At 48.4% G+C, this 19,597-nt stretch overlaps 1 protein-coding gene across 1 annotated transcript in view; it reads left to right on the top strand.

The window, feature by feature from the left end:
* The first annotated feature begins 18,156 nt into the window (after positions 1-18,156).
* The window catches only part of HSPA9 (heat shock protein family A (Hsp70) member 9), a 236,747-nt gene continuing 235,306 nt past the window's right edge, over positions 18,157-19,597 (top strand). The window contains exon 1 of the mRNA XM_063928294.1: positions 18,157-18,676. Within this exon, the coding sequence (XP_063784364.1) occupies positions 18,611-18,676 (66 nt within the window). The 5' untranslated portion in view covers positions 18,157-18,610. The remainder of the gene's footprint in view (positions 18,677-19,597) is intronic.

The raw sequence follows: 19,597 nt of genomic DNA, 5'->3' as shown, positions 1-19,597 counted from the left end.
AGCTGACACCACCTTAGGGAGAAACTGGGGACGAGTCCTCAATTCTGCCCTATCCATATGGAAAATCAGATAAGGGCTTTTACATGACAAAGCTGCCAATTCTGACACACGCCTGGCCGAAGCCAAGGCCAATAACATGACCACTTTCCACGTGAGATATTTCAGATCCACGGTCTTAAGTGGCTCAAACCAATGTGATTTTAGGAAACTCAACACCACGTTGAGATCCCAAGGTGCCACTGGAGGCACAAAAGGGGGCTGAATATGCAGCACTCCCTTTACAAATGTCTGAACTTCAGGCAGTGAAGCCAGTTCTTTCTGGAAGAAAATCGACAGAGCCGAAATCTGGACCTTAATGGAACCCAATTTTAGGCCCATAGTCACTCCTGACTGTAGGAAGTGCAGAAATCGACCCAGCTGAAATTCCTCTGTTGGGGCCTTCCTGGCCTCACACCACGCAACATATTTCCGCCAAATACGGTGATAATGGTTTGCGGTTACTTCTTTCCTAGCTTTAATCAGCGTAGGAATGACTTCCTCCGGAATGCCTTTTTCTTTTAGGATCCGGTGTTCAACCGCCATGTCGTCAAACGCAGCCGCGGTAAGTCTTGGAACAGACAGGGCCCCTGCTGTAGCAGATCCTGTCTGAGCGGTAGAGGCCATGGGTCCTCTGATATCATTTCTTGAAGTTCCGGGTACCAAGCTCTTCTTGGCCAATCCGGAACCACGAGTATCGTTCTTACTCCTCGTCTTCTTATTATTCTCAGTACCTTTGGGATGAGAAGCAGAGGAGGGAACACATAAACCGACTGGTACACCCACGGTGTCACTAGAGCGTCCACAGCTATCGCCTGAGGGTCTCTTGACCTGGCGCAATATCTCTCTAGTTTTTTGTTTAGGCGGGACGCCATCATGTCCACCTGTGGCCTTTCCCAACGGCTTACAATCAGTTGGAAGACTTCTGGATGAAGTCCCCACTCTCCCGGGTGGAGGTCGTGTCTGCTGAGGAAGTCTGCTTCCCAGTTGTCCACTCCCGGAATGAACACTGTTGACAGTGCTAAGACGTGATTCTCCGCCCATCGGAGAATCTTTGTGGCTTCTGCCATCGCCGTCCTGCTTCTCGTGCCGCCCTGTCGGTTTACATGGGCGACCGCCGTGATGTTGTCTGACTGGATCAGTACCGGCTGGTTTTGAAGCAGTGGTTTTGCCTGACTTAGGGCATTGTAAATGGCCCTCAGTTCGAGAATATTTATGTGCAGGGAAGTCTCATGACTTGACCATAGTCCTTGGAAGTTTCTTCCCTGTGTGACTGACCCCCAGCCTCGAAGGCTGGCATCCGTGGTCACCAGGACCCAGTCCTGTATGCCGAATCTGCGGCCCTCTTGAAGATGAGCCCTCTGCAGCCACCACAGCAGGGACACCCTTGTCCTTGGAGACAGGGTTATCAGACGATGCATCTGAAGATGCGATCCGGATCACTTTTCCAACAGGTCCCACTGAAAAGTTCTTGCATGGAACCTGCCGAATGGAATCGCTTCGTAAGAAGCTACCATTTTTCCCAGGATCCGCATGCAGTGATGCACCGACACCTGTTTTGGTTTGAGGAGGCCTCTGACTAGAGATGACAGCTCCTTGGCCTTCTCCTCCGGGAGAAACACTTTTTTCTGTTCTGTGTCCAGAACCATCCCTAGGAACAGTAGACGTGTCGTAGGAACCAGCTGTGACTTTGGAATGTTTAGAATCCAACCGTGCTGTTGTAGCACTTCCCGAGATAGTGCTACCCCGACCAACAACTGCTCTCTGGACCTCGCCTTTATCAGGAGATCGTCCAAGTACGGGATAATTAAAACTCCTTTCTTTCGCAGGAGTATCATCATTTCGGCCATTACCATGGTAAAGACCCTCGGAGCCGTGGATAGACCGAACGGCAACGTCTGGAATTGGTAATGACAATCCTGTACCACAAATCTGAGGTACTCCTGGTGAGGATGGTAAATGGGGACATGCAGGTAAGCATCCTTGATGTCCAGTGATACCATGTAATCCCCCTCGTCCAGGCTTGCAATAACCGCCCTGAGCGATTCCCTCTTGAACTTGAATTTTTTGATATATGTGTTCAAGGATTTCAAATTTAAAATGGGTCTCACCGAACCGTCCGGTTTCGGAACCACAAACATTGTGGAATAGTAACCCCTTCCTTGTTGAAGTAGGGGTACCTTTACTATCACCTGTTGTGAATACAGCTTGTGAATTGCCTGTAACACTGCCTCCCTGTCTGAGGGAGCGGTTGGCAAGGCAGATTTGAGGAAACGGCGGGGAGGAGACGTCTCGAATTCCAGCATGTACCCCTGAGATACTATTTGAAAAATCCAGGGGTCCACCTGTGAGCGAGCCCACTGATTGCTGAAAAATTTGAGACGGGCCCCCACCGTACCTGGCTCCGCCTGTGGAGCCCCAGCGTCATGCTGTGGACTTAGAGGAAGCGGGGGAGGACTTTTGCTCCTGGGAACTGGCTGCATGATGCAGCTTCTTGCCCCTACCTCTGCCCCTGGGCAGAAAGGACGCACCTTTAACCCGCTTGCCCTTATTGGGCCGAAAGGACTGTACCTGATAATACGGTGCTTTCTTTGGTTGTGAGGGACCATAAGGGAAAAAATGTAGACTTCCCAGCTGTCACTGTGGAAACGAGGTCCGAGAGACCATCCCTGAACAACTCCTCACCCTTATAAGGCAGAACTTCCATGTGTCTTTTGGAATCTGCATCTCCTGTCCACTGCCGAGTCCATAGCCCTCTCCTGGCATAAATGGACATTGCACTAATTTTGGATGCCAGCCGGCAAATATCCCTCTGTGCATCCCTCATGTATAAGACTGCGTCTTTTATATGGTCTACGGTTAGCAATATAGTGTCCCTATCTAGGGTATCTATATTTTCTGATAGGGAATCTGACCACGCAGCAGCAGCACTGCACATCCAGGCTGAAGCAATAGCCGGTCTCAGTATGACACCTGTGTGTGTATATATACATTTCAGGATAGCCTCCTGTTTTCTTTCAGCAGATTCCTTCAGGGCGGCCGTATCCGGAGAGGGTAGTGCCACCTTTTTTGACAAGCGTGTGAGCGCTTTATCCACCCTAGGGGATGTTTCCCAGCGTGACCTATCCTCTGGCGGGAAAGGGTACGCCATTAGTAACCTCTTAGAAATTACCAGTTTCTTATCGGGAGAAGCCCACGCTTCTTCACACACTTCATTTAACTCCTCAGATGGAGGAAAAACTACTGGTAGTTTCTTCTCTCCAAACATAATACCCTTTTTTGTGGTACCAGGGGTAACATCAGAAATGTGCAGCACATTTTTCATTGCCTCAATCATGTAACGGGTGGCCCTACTGGAAGTTACATTAGTCTCATCGTCGTCGACACTGGAGTCAGTATCCGTGTCGACATCTGTGTCTGCCATCTGAGGTAGCGGGCGTTTTAGAGCCCCTGATGGCTTTTGAGACGCCTGGGCAGGCACAGGCTGAGAAGCCGGCTGTCCCACGTTAGGTATGTCGTCAAACCTTTTATGCAAGGAGTCGACACTATCACGTAATTCCTTCCACAGCACCATCCACTCAGGTGTCGACCCCGCAGGGGGTGACATCACATTCACAGGCATCTGCTCCGCCTCCACATATGCTTCCTCATCAAACATGTCGACACAGCCGTACCGACACACTGCAACCATACAGGGAATGCTCTGACAGAGGACAGGACCCCACAAAGCCCTTTGGGGAGACAGAGAGAGAGTATGCCAGCACACACCAGAGCGCTATATAACACAGGGATCCCACTATAATGAGTGTTTTCCCTTATAGCTGCTTTTTTATATATATATATATAATATATATATGTAACTATCCTGCGCCTAAATTTAGTGCCCCCCCTCTCTTTTTTACCCTTCTGTAGTGTTCAGACTGCAGGGGAGAGCCAGGGAGCTTCCTTCCAGCGGAGCTGTGACGGAAAAATGGCGCCAGTGTGCTGAGGGAGATAGCCCCGCCCCTTTTTCGGCGGACTTCTCCCGCTTTTTTCTAAAATACTGGCAGGGGTATTTTTACATCTATATAGCCTCTAGGAATATATATGATGTAGATTTGCCAGCCAAGGTGTCATATATTGCCCTCAGGGCCCCCCCCCCAGCGCCCTGCACCCATCAGTGACCGAAGTGTGAGGTGTACATGAGGAGCAATGGCACACAGCTGCAGTGCTGTGCGCTACCTTGGTGAAGACTGAAGTCTTCTGCCGCCGATTTTCCGGTTCTCTTCATGCTTCTGGCTCTGTAAGGGGGGCGGCGGCGCGGCTCCGGGAACGAACATCAAGGTCGGGTCCTGCGGTCGATCCCTCTGGAGCTAATGGTGTCCAGTAGCCTAAGAAGCCCAAACTACCACCTGTTAGGTAGGTTCGCTTCTTCTCCCCTTAGTCCCTCGCTGCAGTGAGTCTGTTGCCAGCAGATCTCACTGTAAAATAAAAAACCTAAATATACTTTCTTCTAGGAGCTCAGGAGAGCCCCTAGTGTGCATCCAGCTCGGCCGGGCACAGAATTCTAACTGAGGTCTGGAGGAGGGTCATAGTGGGAGGAGCCAGTGCACACCAGTTAGACCTAAAGCTTTCTTTATAGTTGTGCCCAGTCTCCTGCGGAGCCGCTATTCCCCATGGTCCTTACGGAGTCCCAGCATCCACTTAGGACGTTAGAGAAAGACGGGATAACCTGAAAGACGATGTCGGAAACTTCCGAGCTTCACACCAACCTATATAGGCACGCCAAATTCTGTGATAATGAGCTGCCATAACTGGCTTCCTAGCACATAACATGGTTGGAATTACCAAATTCGGAATGCCCTCTCTTCTTAAGAGGGCGGTCTCCACAGCCACCCCGTCAAACGCAGCCACGCTAAGTCGGGGTAAAGGAACGGACCCTGCTGTAACAGGTCCGGACGTAGCGGGAGCAGCCAAGGATCGTCTGCGAGTAGTCCTTGGAGATCCGAGAACCATGCTCTCCTAGGCCAATGAGGCCCCACTAGTATAACTGTGGCGGACTCTCGTTTGATTCGTTTTAGCAACAGAGGAAGCAGCGGAAACGGTGGAAACAGATACACGAGGCTGTACGGCCACACAATCGTGAGAGCATCCACTGCCACTGCCTTTGGATCTCGCGTTCTGGACACATACTGGGGTGTTTGGTGATTGTGGCGAGATGCCATCAGGTCCACTTGTGGGTAACCCCACCTCTGGACCAACATGTGAAACACTTCTGGATTTAATGCCCATTCTCCTGGATGAAACTCCTGACGGCTGAGATAATCTGCCTCCCAGTTGTCTACTCCCGGAATGAACACCGCCGACAATATCACCTGGTGGTGCTCGGCCCAATTGAGGATTCAAGCTACTTCCCGCATGGCCATGCGGTTCCTCGTTCCTCCTTGTTTGTTGATGTACGCGATTGCCATCGCGTTGTCTGACTGCACCTGGACAGTCTGAGACGGGAGCATGTGCACTGCTTGTCGCAGCACGTTGTAAATTGCCCGGAGTTCCAGGACATTTATAGACAGCAATCTTTTGTGATCCGCCCAGAGACCCTGGAGCTGACAATTTTGGACCACAGCTTCCCACGTGAATTATTTAATTCCAGACTCTGAACCGTTTCCCTGCAGTGAGATTGTGTACTTTGAGCCACCAGAGTAGAGATACTCTGGCCCGTGGAGACAACCGCACCATCTGGTGAATCTGCATATGCGAGCCTGACCACTGTGCGAGCACATCCAGTTGAGAAGGACGTGAGTGAAATCTTCCGAACTGAGTGCTTTGAAAGCCGCCACCATTTTCCCTAACAGTCGAATGCACAAATGTACCGAGACTGTGCGTGGCTTGAGCACTAATTGTACCAGATGACGAATACTCCGTACTTTCTGTTCTGGTAGGTAAATTCTTTGATCTACCGTATCGAGAATCATTCCTAGGAATTGAAGTCGTTGAGATAGAATCATATGTGATTTCTTGAAGTTGACAATCCAACCGTGCTGAACTAGCACATTATACGTTAGCAACGCATGTTGGAGGAGCATCTGTTGAGACAGAGCTTTGATGAGTAAATCGTCCAAATATGGAACTATTATCACTCCCAGGGATCTGAGATGAGCTATCATCACAGACATCACTTTGGTGAATACCCGAGGCGCTGACAAGAGGCCAAACGGTAGAGCCTCAAATTGGTAATGGTTTTGCCGTACCGCAAACCGTAAGAACCTCTGATGAAGTGGCCAAATTGGAATGTGTAAGTACGCATCCTTGAGATCCAGCGCTATCATGAATTCCTGTGGCTCTAAACCTGCAATTACTGACCGCAGGGATTCCATCTTGAATCTGTAGTAAGTGACGTACTGATTGAGACCCTTCAGGTTCAATATTGGTCTGACCGAGCCATCCGGCTTTGGTACTACAAAAAGACTGGAATAATAACCCTGACCTTGTTGGTGAACAGGGACCGGAATCAAAACTGTTGAATCTAGCAGAGACTGAATTACGATTTGCAGAACCGCCTTCTTGTCTTCTGACACAGGCAGTCCTGTCTTGAAAAACCGCACTGGTGGGAGACAGTCGAACTCTATTTTGTAACCTTTTAACACTAAATTGCAGATCCACACATCTGTGGATGTCTGGAACCACGCCAAATGGAACGTCTGAAGGCGTACCGCCACAACTAAAGATCCGAGATGGGCTGGGAGCCCGTCATGCCACTGGCTTGTCGGTGGTCTTAGCGTCCTGACGACAGGTGGTGGTTTGTTGAAAACCACATCCTCTACCATGTCTACCAGGTGTGGTTGTTCCTATACCACGGCCGCGAAAGGGCTGAGGTCTAAATGATTTGAACACTGGTCCAGAGTATTTCCTACTAGGTACCTTTGGAGGCAATGGTAGGAAAACAGACTTTCCCCAGTGGCCTCAGAAATCCATTTGTCCAATTCAGGACCAAACAACTTCTCGCCAGCGTAAGGTAACGCTTCTATTCCTCTCTTGACCTCTGCCTGCCAAGAACGCAGCCAGAGTGCCCGTCGTGCCGTAACAAGAGAAGCTGAAAGGCGAGAACTGACCTGACAGACATCCGTAAAAGCTGTACATAGATAGTCAGCAGCTTCACAGATTTGATGAGCGCGAAGTATAAGGTGGTCGTCTTGTAGGGTGGACCGGAGTTCTGTTATCCATATAATCAGCGCCTTAGTTACCCAAATTCCAACCAAACCCGGTCTAAGCAGCACCCCTGCTGCTGTATACATCGACTTTAGCATAGCTTCTAACTTACGCTCTGACGGGTCTTGAAGCGTAGTAGCAGTTGGTACTGGAATGGTTAATTTTTTTTAAAGTTTTGACACCGACGAATCAACCATTGGAGGATTCTCCCATTTAGATGTCCCCGACTCTGGAAACGGGTAACTAGACTTAAACCGGCGAGGTATAGAAAACTGTTTATCCGGATTCTGCCATGCCTCTATTAACTGCTTATTAAGAGATTCTGAAAAAGGAAAACACATTGGAGATCTCTGTCGCTTAGCAAATACCACCTCATCATTTGTAAGAGGTTCTTCAGTCTCTGCAAAATTCAGAGACTGACGTACCGCCCTGATGAGATTATCAATGCCTGGGCTGTCAATATCCTCACTATCTGATTGCTGGTCCAATTCACCTTCCTCGTGCTCATCTTGCGCCATGAGATCTGGCATAGAATCGTCAGAAAGCAACATAGCAGAAACTGGTAAATTATAAGACAAATGAAAACTAACCTTTTTTACCCGAACTGGACTTGGACCTTTGCGAAGGCTAAGACCCTCCTGGTATCTCTGGCGGTCTCACCCGAGACTCAGATCTTGCCGCTTCCCGCTTGTGTCGAGCGGCGGCCAATTCTGATTGCAACCCAGCCATTACATCCGCTAGTATTGCCCACTGAGGGTCAGGAGATGAAATCGGAGCAGAAATCGGATTTGTAGCTGTATTCACAAAACATACAGTGCATGTGGTAGAACCATCCGGGAACACACTCTTACAGACATTGCAGTTAAACTGCTTTTTTATTTTTGCTGGTGTCTTACTTTATTATGTACCAGATAACACAAATAGACAAAGACAGACAACTTGCACGACTCAGTAAAATTGTTACTAAGGTGTGTATACGGAAAAAGTGCAGTGCACGTGGCAAGTACTATAAGAAACCTGATCCAAAATTCCCACTAAAACCCCTGCGCCATCCGGTGGAGTAGTGTTGTAGGACAGGAACGTTCTGGAATCATAAACAGGAAGAAACAGGAAGCATGGTTAAAATGGCCCCCATGCCATGCTTACAGTCATAATCACATTTCAGGTTATAAATACATGCCTAAAGACATTTATAACCTGTAACTACCCCTGCTATTATAGGCTTAACAGCCTATGCAATATTTCTTGTAAATCCATGCAGCCTTGCTATATTGCTGGTGCTGCTATGGGCATTCACTCCCCCCCCCCCTTCCTGCCTGTGAGGATAGACTTCTCCCCCCTCTGCTCCCCCCCTTAACGCCGACTATCCAGCGGACGGGAGCGGGTGCAGGGAGCCGGGGAGCGGCGGTGTGGGGAGCAGCATTACGAGCGGGCGGCGGCTCTGGCGGGACGGCTCTGAGCGGCAGGTGGGGCGGCTATGGCGGACGGTTGTGAGAGCTAGTTTTACTGGTGCCTTACTTCTGAGCAGCAGCGGCGGCCGGCGCATCGTTCCCCACACAGCCTGTCCCCCAGCATACCTGATCTCCTGATTTCCAGTAGTGAGGGGCTATGACGGGGTTTCTGCTGTAAGCTCCATCCAGCCTTTCCTGCAGGTCAGAGACTGAGCTGCTTGTAGCTGTGAGGGTGCTCTTCTGAGGACCGACATGCCAGTAGCTGCTTCCTTGCAGCGTTCACTATCCCGGACCCAAGTTTCTTGCAAAACTGGGAAGGGATGTGCTCAAGCAGAAAATATATATATATATATTATTTTAAAAAAAGTATGTGTGGAGAAATCCACTCGTGCTGTCACTCCGAGCACCGAAAAAACACTGAGGTACTATGGGAGTATGGAGGGTAGGAGAGTTATTACATTTAAATATTCAGTGCCTGTCCTGCTAAAGCCCGTCCATATCCCAAGAGTACTCCAGTGACCCCTAGTGGATGAAAAAGAAACTACAGCTACTTATTCAAAATGGCAATTTATAGAACGGTGTTTGTGTCCACTTTTTATTTCATGTCCAAAACAGCGTTGGGCCAGGAAAAATACAAGTGGGCCATATGTAAGTGACCACCCTCTGTTGATTTCACGTGTCAAATTTGTGGCCCAAGACTGGTTAACCCTTGCAAAACTACAGGTACTTATTCAAAATGGCAATTTATAGAATGGTGTTTGTGCCCACTTTGCCAGTGTATTTCATGCCCAAAACAGTGTTGGGCCAAGCAAAAATAAGATTTTAAACCTACTGGTAAATCTTTTTCTCGTAGTCCGTAGAGGATGCTGGGGACTCCGTAAGGACCATGGGGATAGACGGGCTCCGCAGGAGACATGGGCACTTTAAGAAAGTCTTTAGACCTGGGTGTGCACTGGCTCCTCCCTCTATGCCCCTCCTCCAGACCTGAGTTAGAGAAACTGTGCCCAGAGGAGACGGACAGTACGAGGAAAGGATTTTGTTAATCCAAGGGCAAGATTCATACCAGCCACACCAATCACACCGTATAACTTGTGATAAACTACCCAGTTAACAGTATGAAACAACATAGCATCAGTTCAGGACCGATGCAACTATAACATAACCCTTATTGAAGCAATAACTATATACAAGCATTGCAGAAGCAATCCGCACTTGGGACGGGCGCCCAGCATCCTCTACGGACTACGAGAAAAAGATTTACCGGTAGGTTTAAAATCTTATTTTCTATAACGTCCTAGAGGATGCTGGGGACTCCGTAAGGACCATGGGGATTATACCAAAGCTCCCAAACGGGCGAGAGAGTGCGGATGACTCTGCAGCACCGATTGAGCAAACATGAGGTCCTCCTCAGCCAGGGTATAAAACTTGTAGAACTTAGCAAAAGTGTTTGAACCTGACCAAGTAGCAGCTCGGCACAACTGTAATGCCGAGACCCCTCGGGCAGCCGCCCAAAAAAAACCACCTTCCTAGTGGAATGGGCCCTAACCGATTTAGGCAACGGCAATCCAGCCGTAGAATGAGCCTGCTGAATGGTGTTACAAATCCAGCGGGCAATAGTCTGCTTTGAAGCAGGAGCGCCAAGCTTGTTGGCAGCATACATGACAAACAGTGATTCTGTTTTTCTGACTCTAGCCGTGCTGGCTACGTAAATTTTCAAAGCCCTGACCACATCCAGGGACTTGGAGTCCTCCAAGTCACGCGTAGCCACAGGCACCACAATAGGCTGGTTCATATGAAAGGATGATACCACCTTAGGCAGGAATTGAGGATGTGTCCGCAACTCTGCTCTATCGACATGGAAAACCAGATAGGGGCTTTTATGAGACAAAGCCGCCAATTCCTACACTTGCCTAGCCGAAGCCAAGGCTAATAACCTGACAACCTTCCAAGTGAGATATTTTAACTCTACCGTTTTAGGTGGTTCAAACCAGTGTGACTTAAGAAAACTTAACACCACTATAAGGTCCCAGGGCTCCATCAGATGTACAAAAGGAGGCTGAAAATGCAGCACTCCCTTCACAAAAGTCTGTACTTCTGGGAGAAAAGCCAATTCTTTTTGAAAGAAAATGGATAGGGCCGAAATCTGAACCTTAATGGAGCCTAAGTTATAGGCCCAAATTCACTCCAGTTTGTAGGAAGTGAAGGAAACGGCCCAGATGGAATTCTTCCGTAGGAGCATTCCTGGCCTCACACCAAGAAACATATTTTCGCCATATACGGTGATAATGTTTCGATGTCACGTCCTTCCTAGCCTTTATCAGCGTAGGAATGACCTCATTCGGAATGCCTTTTTCCGCTAGGATCCGGCATTCAACCGCCATGCCGTCAAACACAGCCGCGGTAAGTCTTGGAACAGACATGGGCCCTGTTGCAACAGGTCCTGCCTTAGAGGAAGAGGCCACGGATCTTCTGTAAGCATTTCCTGCAGATCCGGATACCACATCCTTCGTGGCCAATCTGGAACAATGAGGATTGTTCTCACTTTTTCTTATTATTCTTAACCCTTGGGTATGAGAGGAAGAGGAGGAAATACATAGACTGACTGGAACACCCACGGTGTCACTAGGGCATCCACCGCCACTGCCTGAGGGTCTTTAGACCAGGCGCAATAACTCTGCAGCTTTTTGTTGAGGCGGGACGCCATCATGTCTATCTGTGGCAGTCCCCACCGTACTGCAATCTGTGCGAAGACTTCCTGATGAAGTCTCCACGCTCCAGGACGTATGTCTGGTGAGGAAGTCTGCTTCCCAGTTGTTCACTTCCGGAATGAACACTACTGACAGTGCTCTTACATGATTCTCCGCCCAGCGAAGAATTCTGGTGGCTTACGCCATCGCCACTCTGCTCCCTGTGCCGCCTTGGTGGTTTACATGAGCCACTGCGGTGACGTTGTCTGACTGGATCAGAACTGGTTGGTCGCGAAGAAAGGTCTCCGCTTGACATAGGGCGTTGTATATGGCCCTTAGTTCTAATATGTTGATGTGAAGACAAGTCTCTTGACTTGACCAAAGACCTTGGAAATTTATTCCCTGTGTGACTGCTCCCCAGCCTCGGAGGCTCGCGTCCGTGGTCACCAGGATCCAGTCCTGAATGCCAAATCTGCGGCCCTCTATAAGGTAAGCACTCTGCAGCCACCACAGGAGAGTTACCCTGGCCCTGGGGGATAGGGTGATCAACTGATGAATCTGTAGATGTGACACGGACCACTTGTCCAGTAGGTCCTATTTGAAGTCCTCGCATGGAACCTGCCTAAGGGAATGTTTTTCCCAGGACTCGAGTGCAGTGATGCACTGACACCTTTCTTGGTTTCAATAGGTCCCTGACTAGAGTCATGAGTTCCTGGGCCTTCTCTATCTGAAGGTAAACCCATTTCTGGTCTGTATCCAGAATCATACCCAAGAAGGGCAGACGAGTTATAGGAACCAACTGTGACCTCGGGAAATTGAGAATCCAGCCGTGTTGCTGTGACACCTTCAGCGAAAGTGACACGCTGTTGAACTGCTCTTTTGATCTCGCCCTTATTAGGAGATCGTCCAAGTATGGGATAACTGTGACTCCTTGCTTGCGTAGGAGCACCATTATTTCCGCCAATTACCCTGAAATTGGTAATGACAATCCTGTACCGCAATTGTCAGGTATGCCTGATGGGGTGGATAAATGGGAACATGAAGGTATGCAGCCTTTATGTCTAGATACACCATCAAACCCCCCCCCGCCCCCCCCTTCCAGGCTGGCGATGATCGCTCTGGGCGATTCCCCTTTAAATTTGAACCTTTTCCCGTATAGGTTCAGAGATTTTAATTTTAAAATAGATCTGACCGAACCGTATGGTTTCGGGACTACAGCCAAGGATGAGTCATATTGCCTTCCTTGTTGCAGGAGGGGAACCTTGAGCACCACCTGTTGGAGATACAATGTGTGAATTGTATTTAATATTATCTCCCTTTCTGGGGGAGAAGCCGGTAGGTCCGATAAGGAAAAACCGGCGAGGAGGCACCTTTATGAGTGAACTCAGATGTGGCTGAAGAGTCGTAGACGTGCTCCCACTGGGACGGACTCCCTTAGCGGAGCTCCAGCGTCATGTGGTGGATGTAGTAGAGGCCGGGGAAGACTTCTGTTCCTGGGAACTAGCTGTGCCCTTACCTCTGGTAAGAAAGGACGCTCCTCGTACTTTCTTGTTATTCTGCGACCGAAAGGACTGCATTTGATAATGTCGTGCTTTCTTAGGCTGTGAGGGAATATAAGGCAAAGATCAGAATTACCAGCTATAGCTGTGGAGACCAGGTCCGAGAGCCCTTCTCCACACAATTCCTTAGCCTTGTAAGGTAAACCTTCCATATGCCTCTTTTAGTTGGCATCACCTGTCCATTGCATGTTCCACAGGACACGTCTAGCAGAAATCGACATAGTGTTGACTCTAGAACCCAGTAGACTAATGTCTCTTTGGGCATATTTTTATATATATATATATATATATATATACACATATACACACACACACACACACAGAGTAAAAACCACAGCACTCACCGCACCAGAAGCGGGGCACAGCTATGCACTTACCACTCACAGGGTGGGGTGCATGTAACACTGCACTCTCCACCACAGAAGCGGGGTACACAGCTGTACTTACCACTCACAGGGCGGGGTGCATGTAGCCCATGACCACATCGCTCTAATAAATACAAACAGAACCCAGCACTCACCAAAGTAAACTCACTTATCCTCAACAATTCAATAAATAAATGATGGGGGTTTAGTTGGTGGATTGGCCAATGCACGGAAGCCTGTATACCGATTCAAGGTACCCCACCTTCATACAGGTCCTACACTATCACAGAGTCTTAAAACCTGACTACCACACTGCTGCATCATCTGCCTGCTAGATGTAATGTGTACCTGCCACAGACTTTATGGCTTTTAAAGGCACACTAGTCACCTATTGCACTGGCTCAAAGATGATTGCTAAAAAACAGCTGAGACAGGTTCAGGATAATAAAGTCCACACAGGGGTGCATGAGAAAGCTAGTGGCCACGGTTAATAAGAGCTAACCATAGATTAACCCCTTCATATACACACAGAGTAAAAACCACAGCACTCACCGCACCAGAAGCGGGGCACAGCTATGCACTTACCACTCACAGGGTGGGGTGCATGTACCACTGCACTCTCCACCACAGAAGCGGGGTACACAGCTGTACTTACCACTCACAGGGCGGGGTGCATGTAGCCCATGACCACATCGCTCTAATAAATACAAACAGAACCCAGCACTCACCAAAGTAAACTCACTTATCCTCAACAATTCAATAAATAAATGATGGGGGTTTAGTTGGTGGATTGGCCAATGCACGGAAGCCTGTATACCGATTCAAGGTACCCCACCTTCATACAGGTCCTACACTATCACAGAGTCTTAAAACCTGACTACCACACTGCTGCATCATCTGCCTGCTAGATGTAATGTGTACCTGCCACAGACTTTATGGCTTTTAAAAGGCACACTAGTCACCTATTGCACTGGCTCAAAGATGATTGCTAAAAAACAGCTGAGACAGGTTCAGGATAATAAAGTCCACACAGGGGTGCATGAGAAAGCTAGTGGCCACGGTTAATAAGAGCTAACCATAGATTAACCCCTTCATATACACACAGAGTAAAAACCACAGCACTCACCGCACCAGAAGTCTGTGGCAGGTACACATTACATCTAGCAGGCAGATGATGCAGCAGTGTGGTAGTCAGGTTTTAAGACTCTGTGATAGTGTAGGACCTGTATGAAGGTGGGGTACCTTGAATCGGTATACAGGCTTCCGTGCATTGGCCAATCCACCAACTAAACCCCCATCATTTATTAATTGAATTGTTGAGGATAAGTGAGTTTACTTTGGTGAGTGCTGGGTTCTGTTTGTATTTATTAGAGCGATGTGGTCATGGGCTACATGCACCCCGCCCTGTGAGTGGTAAGTACAGCTGTGTACCCCGCTTCTGTGGTGGAGAGTGCAGTGTTACATGCACCCCACCCTGTGAGTGGTAAGTGCATAGCTGTGCCCCGCTTCTGGTGCGGTGAGTGCTGTGGTTTTTACTCTGTGTGTATATGAAGGGGTTAATCTATGGTTAGCTCTTATTAACCGTGGCCACTAGCTTTCTCATGCACCCCTGTGTGGACTTTATTATCCTGAACCTGTCTCAGCTGTTTTTTAGCAATCATCTTTGAGCCAGTGCAATAGGTGACTAGTGTGCCTTTAAAAGCCATAAAGTCTGTAGCAGGTACACATTACATCTAGCAGGCAGATGATGCAGCAGTGTGGTAGTCAGGTTTTAAGACTCTGTGATAGTGTAGGACCTGTATGAAGGTGGGGTACCTTGAATCGGTATACAGGCTTCCGTGCATTGGCCAATCCACCAACTAAACCCCCATCATTTATTTATTGAATTGTTGAGGATAAGTGAGTTTACTTTGGTGAGTGCTGGGTTCTGCTTGTATTTATTAGAGCGATGTGGTCATGGGCTACATGCACCCCGCCCTGTGAGTGGTAAGTACAGCTGTGTACCCCGCTTCTGTGGTGGAGAGTGCAGTGTTACATGCACCCCACCCTGTGAGTGGTAAGTGCATAGCTGTGCCCCGCTTCTGGTGCGGTGAGTGCTGTGGTTTTTACTCTGTGTGTATATGAAGGGGTTAATCTATGGTTAGCTCTTATTAACCGTGGCCACTAGCTTTCTCATGCACCCCTGTGTGGACTTTATTATCCTGAACCTGTCTCAGCTGATTTTTAGCAATCATCTTTGAGCCAGTTCAATAGGTGACTAGTGTGCCTTTAAAAGCCATAAAGTCTGTGGCAGGTACACATTACATCTAGCAGGCAGATGATGCAGCAGTGTGGTAGTCAGGTTTTAAGACTCTGTGATAGTGTAGGACCTGTATGAAGGTGGAGTACCTTGAATCGGTATACAGGCTTCCGTGCATTGGCCAATCCACCAACTAAACCCCCATCATTTATTTATTGAATTGTTGAGGATAAGCGAGTTTACTTTGGTGAGTGCTGGGTTCTGTTTGTATATGTGTATATATATATATATATATATATATATATATACTAGGGTCAATAACATGGTATCCTTATCTAGGGTTTCAATCTCCGCTGATAAGGTATCTGCCCATGCTGCTACAGCGCTATAAACCCATGCCGACACCATCGCCGGTCTGAGTAGTGTACCAGAATGTGTGTAAATGGACTTCAAAGTACTTTTACTGCATGCTATCTGCAGGATCCCTGAGGATAGCTGTTAAGTCAGCGCTACCTTTTGGGTAAACGTGACAAAGCTTTGTCCACCCTAGGGGAAGATTCCCATCGTATCCTGGCCCTAGTAGGGAAAGGATACTCCCTGAGATTTCTTTGTGGGAATCTGCAGTCTCTTGTCTGGAGATTCCTGCTCTTTTTCTTCATGAGAGGAGGGAAATTTACCTCAGCTTTCTTCCCCTTAAACATGTGTACCCTCATGTCAGGGACAGATGAGTCATCAGTGATATGCAAAACATCTTTTATTACAATAATCATATATTGAATACTTTTCTGCCAGTTTTGGCTGTAACTTTGCATTATCGTAGTCGACACTGGAGTCAAACTCCGTGTCGATATCAGTGTCTATTATTTTGGATAGTGAGCGTTGTGAGACTCTGAAGGTCTCTGCGACATAGGGACAGACCTGTGTAGATTCACTGTCTGTTCTCTAATCTTTTGTGCAATAAATTTACCTCAGCACTTTATTTCACATATCCAATCAGGTGTCGGCGTTGTCGACGGAGACACCACTCACACACACATTTGCTCCATCTCCTCCTTAGGAGACCTTTTTACCTGAGACATGTCGACACACACGTACCGACACACCACACACTCAGGGAATGCTCATCTGAAGATAATTCCCCCACAAGGCCCTTTGGAGAGACAGAGAGAGAGAGTATGCCAGCACACACCCCAGCGCTATATGACCCAGGAAAAAACACAGCAATTTAATGTTTACCCAGTAGCGCTGTTATTATCTGCGACGAATTATGTGCCCCCCCTCTTCTTTAAAACCCTCTCTTCTACCGTGGTATAAGCAGGGGAGAGTCCGGGGAGCTTCCTCTCAGCGGTGCTGTGGAGAAAAACGTGGCGCTGGTGAGTGCTGAGGGAGAAGCCCCGCCCCCTTGACGACGGGCTTCTGTCCCGCTAAAGTGTAAAATTGGCGGGGGCTCCTGCATATATACAGTGTCCAGCTGTATATATGCTCCTTTTGCCAAATACGAGGTTTATATTGCTGCCCAGGGCGGCACCCCCCCCCCCGTACCCTTACAGTGACCGGAGTATGTGAGGTGTGTGGGAGCAATGTTGCACAGCTACAGTGCTCTGCGTTACCTCAGTGAAGATCATGAAGTCTTCTGCCGCCTTTGAAGTCTTCTTTTCTTCTCATACTCACCTGGCTTCTATCTTCCGGCTCTGCGAGGGGGACGGCGGCGCGGCTCTGGGACGGACGGCTAGGGTGAGATCATGCGTACCGTACCAATCCCTCTGGAGCTAATGGTGTCCAGTAGCCTAAGAAGCAGGAACTGCACTCAGAGAGTAGGGCTGCTTCTCTCCCCTCAATCCCTCGATGCAGGGAGTCTGTTGCCAGCAGAGCTCCCTGAAAATAAAAAACCTAACAAAATACTTTCTATCAGCAAACTCAGGAAAGCTCACTGAAAAGCACCCAGCTCCTCTGGGCACAGTATCAAACTGAGGTCTGGAGGAGGGGCATAGAGGGAGGAGCCAGTGCACACCCAGGTCTAAAGACTTTCTTAAAGTGCCCATGTCTCCTGCGGAGCCCGTCTATCCCCATGGTCCTTACGGAGTCCCCAGCATCCTCTAGGACGTTAGAGAAATACAAGTGTGTCATATGTAAGTGACCACGCTCTGTTGATTTTTGGGGTCAAATTTGTGACCCAAGACTCATTAACCCTTGCAAAACTGAATGATCTGAATAAGAAGCTGGGGCTCAAATACGAAGTGAATAAGAAGCTGGCCGAATAAGAAACTAACTTCAACCACGTCCATGGGGGTAATTCTGAGTTGACCGCAGCAGGAACTTCATTGGCAGTTGGGCAAAACCATGTGCACTGCAGGGGGGGCAGATATAACATGTGCAGAGAAAGATAGATTTGGGTGTGATGTGTTCAATCTGCAAACTAAATTGCAGTGTAAAAATAAAGCAGCCAGCATTTACCCTGCACAGAAACAGAATAACCCACCCAAATCTAACTCTCTCTGCACATGTTATATCTGCCCCCCCCTGCAGTGCACATGGTTTTGGCCAACTGCTAAAAAATGTCCTGCTACGATCAACTTGGAATTACCCCCATACTCTCCAAAGAATGACATCCACTCTATAGCTCAACGGCACACGTGACTACGTTTTGTCTACAGCAGCCTATCCTGAGCAATATGTCACTTCCTGTCCCCGATAACCTTCAGCGAAGCCCCGTCATGGACCCCATCTAGTAGCCCTCGGCTACGCCTGCACCTACGGTAGACGTGCCGGTCAGCATACAGCGCACCCCGATCATTACGCCGCGCCCTAGCACCAGGTCTTGTGTCAGATAACAACCTGACCTCGCCGATCACCGCAGCTTGCCGCACGCCTTCTCCTACTTCCCCGCCTCACGGACAGGCGTTTGCTCACGGACACAGGGCGGGGAGTGAGAGAGACGTCCTCCCGGCTGCTGCCGTGAACTTTCACTAGTCACTCCCACGTGGTTTGGATACTTCTAGAAGTGGCAGCACCGTGTCCGGTCTCCAGCCCTCACCGTACCAACTCCTTTCCCCGCTCCATTCTAACCGATCTCTGAAGCGTCACAATGCTGAGCGCTGGTAAAGTCGTCGGTCGCCTGCTGTCATGCGTTCCCCGGAGCGGAGCCCGCCAGGTAGGTACAGCAGTGTCCTTCACGCTGTGTGTGGCACATACAGTATAACAGATCACCCTGCAGGGCTCATTATAGACAGGGTTACAACATCTGTATTCTATCACATTTGTCTGATCACAGAGTATTGTGGATATGGCAGTGGGTGTAACAGCAACAATTTCGGTGATGTGTGTAGTAAGTCAGTGATTCTCTGGGCCAGATGTACTAAGCCTGAAAAGTGATAAATATCACAGTGATAAAGTACCAGCCAATCGGCTCCTAACTGTCATTTTTCAAACACAGCCTGTAACATGACAGTTAGGAGCCGATTGGCCGGTGCTTTATCACAGTGATATTTATCACTTTTCAGGCTTAGTACATCTCCCCCTGAGTCAGTCTCGGCTCCAGTTCTTAAGTGTCCCAATAGGTCATGTTTTCAGGATTTCTATCTATTGAAGCAGGAGGGATCATTACTGATCCAGCAAAATAGATGACCCCACCTGTGCATGATTAAAGAATTCCCGACTTGTTGAGGGCTGGAGCTGAGAACCGCTGTATGAAGCGAATGGGCCTGGGTGCAGTGAATATGATTGGCCACATGGTTCTGTGGCTGTACTGATGCTTCAGGCTGCAAGGTTACATAAAACGTCATAGGATTGCACCATCCTGACATTGGCCTGAGCTGTGTAATACAAATGCACACTCTTCTGTAACTAGCTTATACTTATTACTGTTCTTCATTAGGTTTGTTATTTTCCGTATAAGCTGTATCAGACCTCTTATTTATAATAACATTTTGTTGAATATTACCTAGCATCTCAAAGGTTACTTAAACTTTTTCATTTTACATGTCTCCAAATGTATTAAAGTAGAAAAAGTTTTAACTTTAATAATATCATCATCATCCCTATCTTCCAAATTACATAGCAGCCATTTTAGTGT

Source organism: Pseudophryne corroboree, chromosome 6 (genome assembly GCF_028390025.1).
Source record: "Pseudophryne corroboree isolate aPseCor3 chromosome 6, aPseCor3.hap2, whole genome shotgun sequence".
Taxonomy (NCBI): Eukaryota; Metazoa; Chordata; class Amphibia; order Anura; family Myobatrachidae; genus Pseudophryne; species Pseudophryne corroboree.
This window is presented reverse-complemented; position numbering and strand designations above follow the sequence as displayed.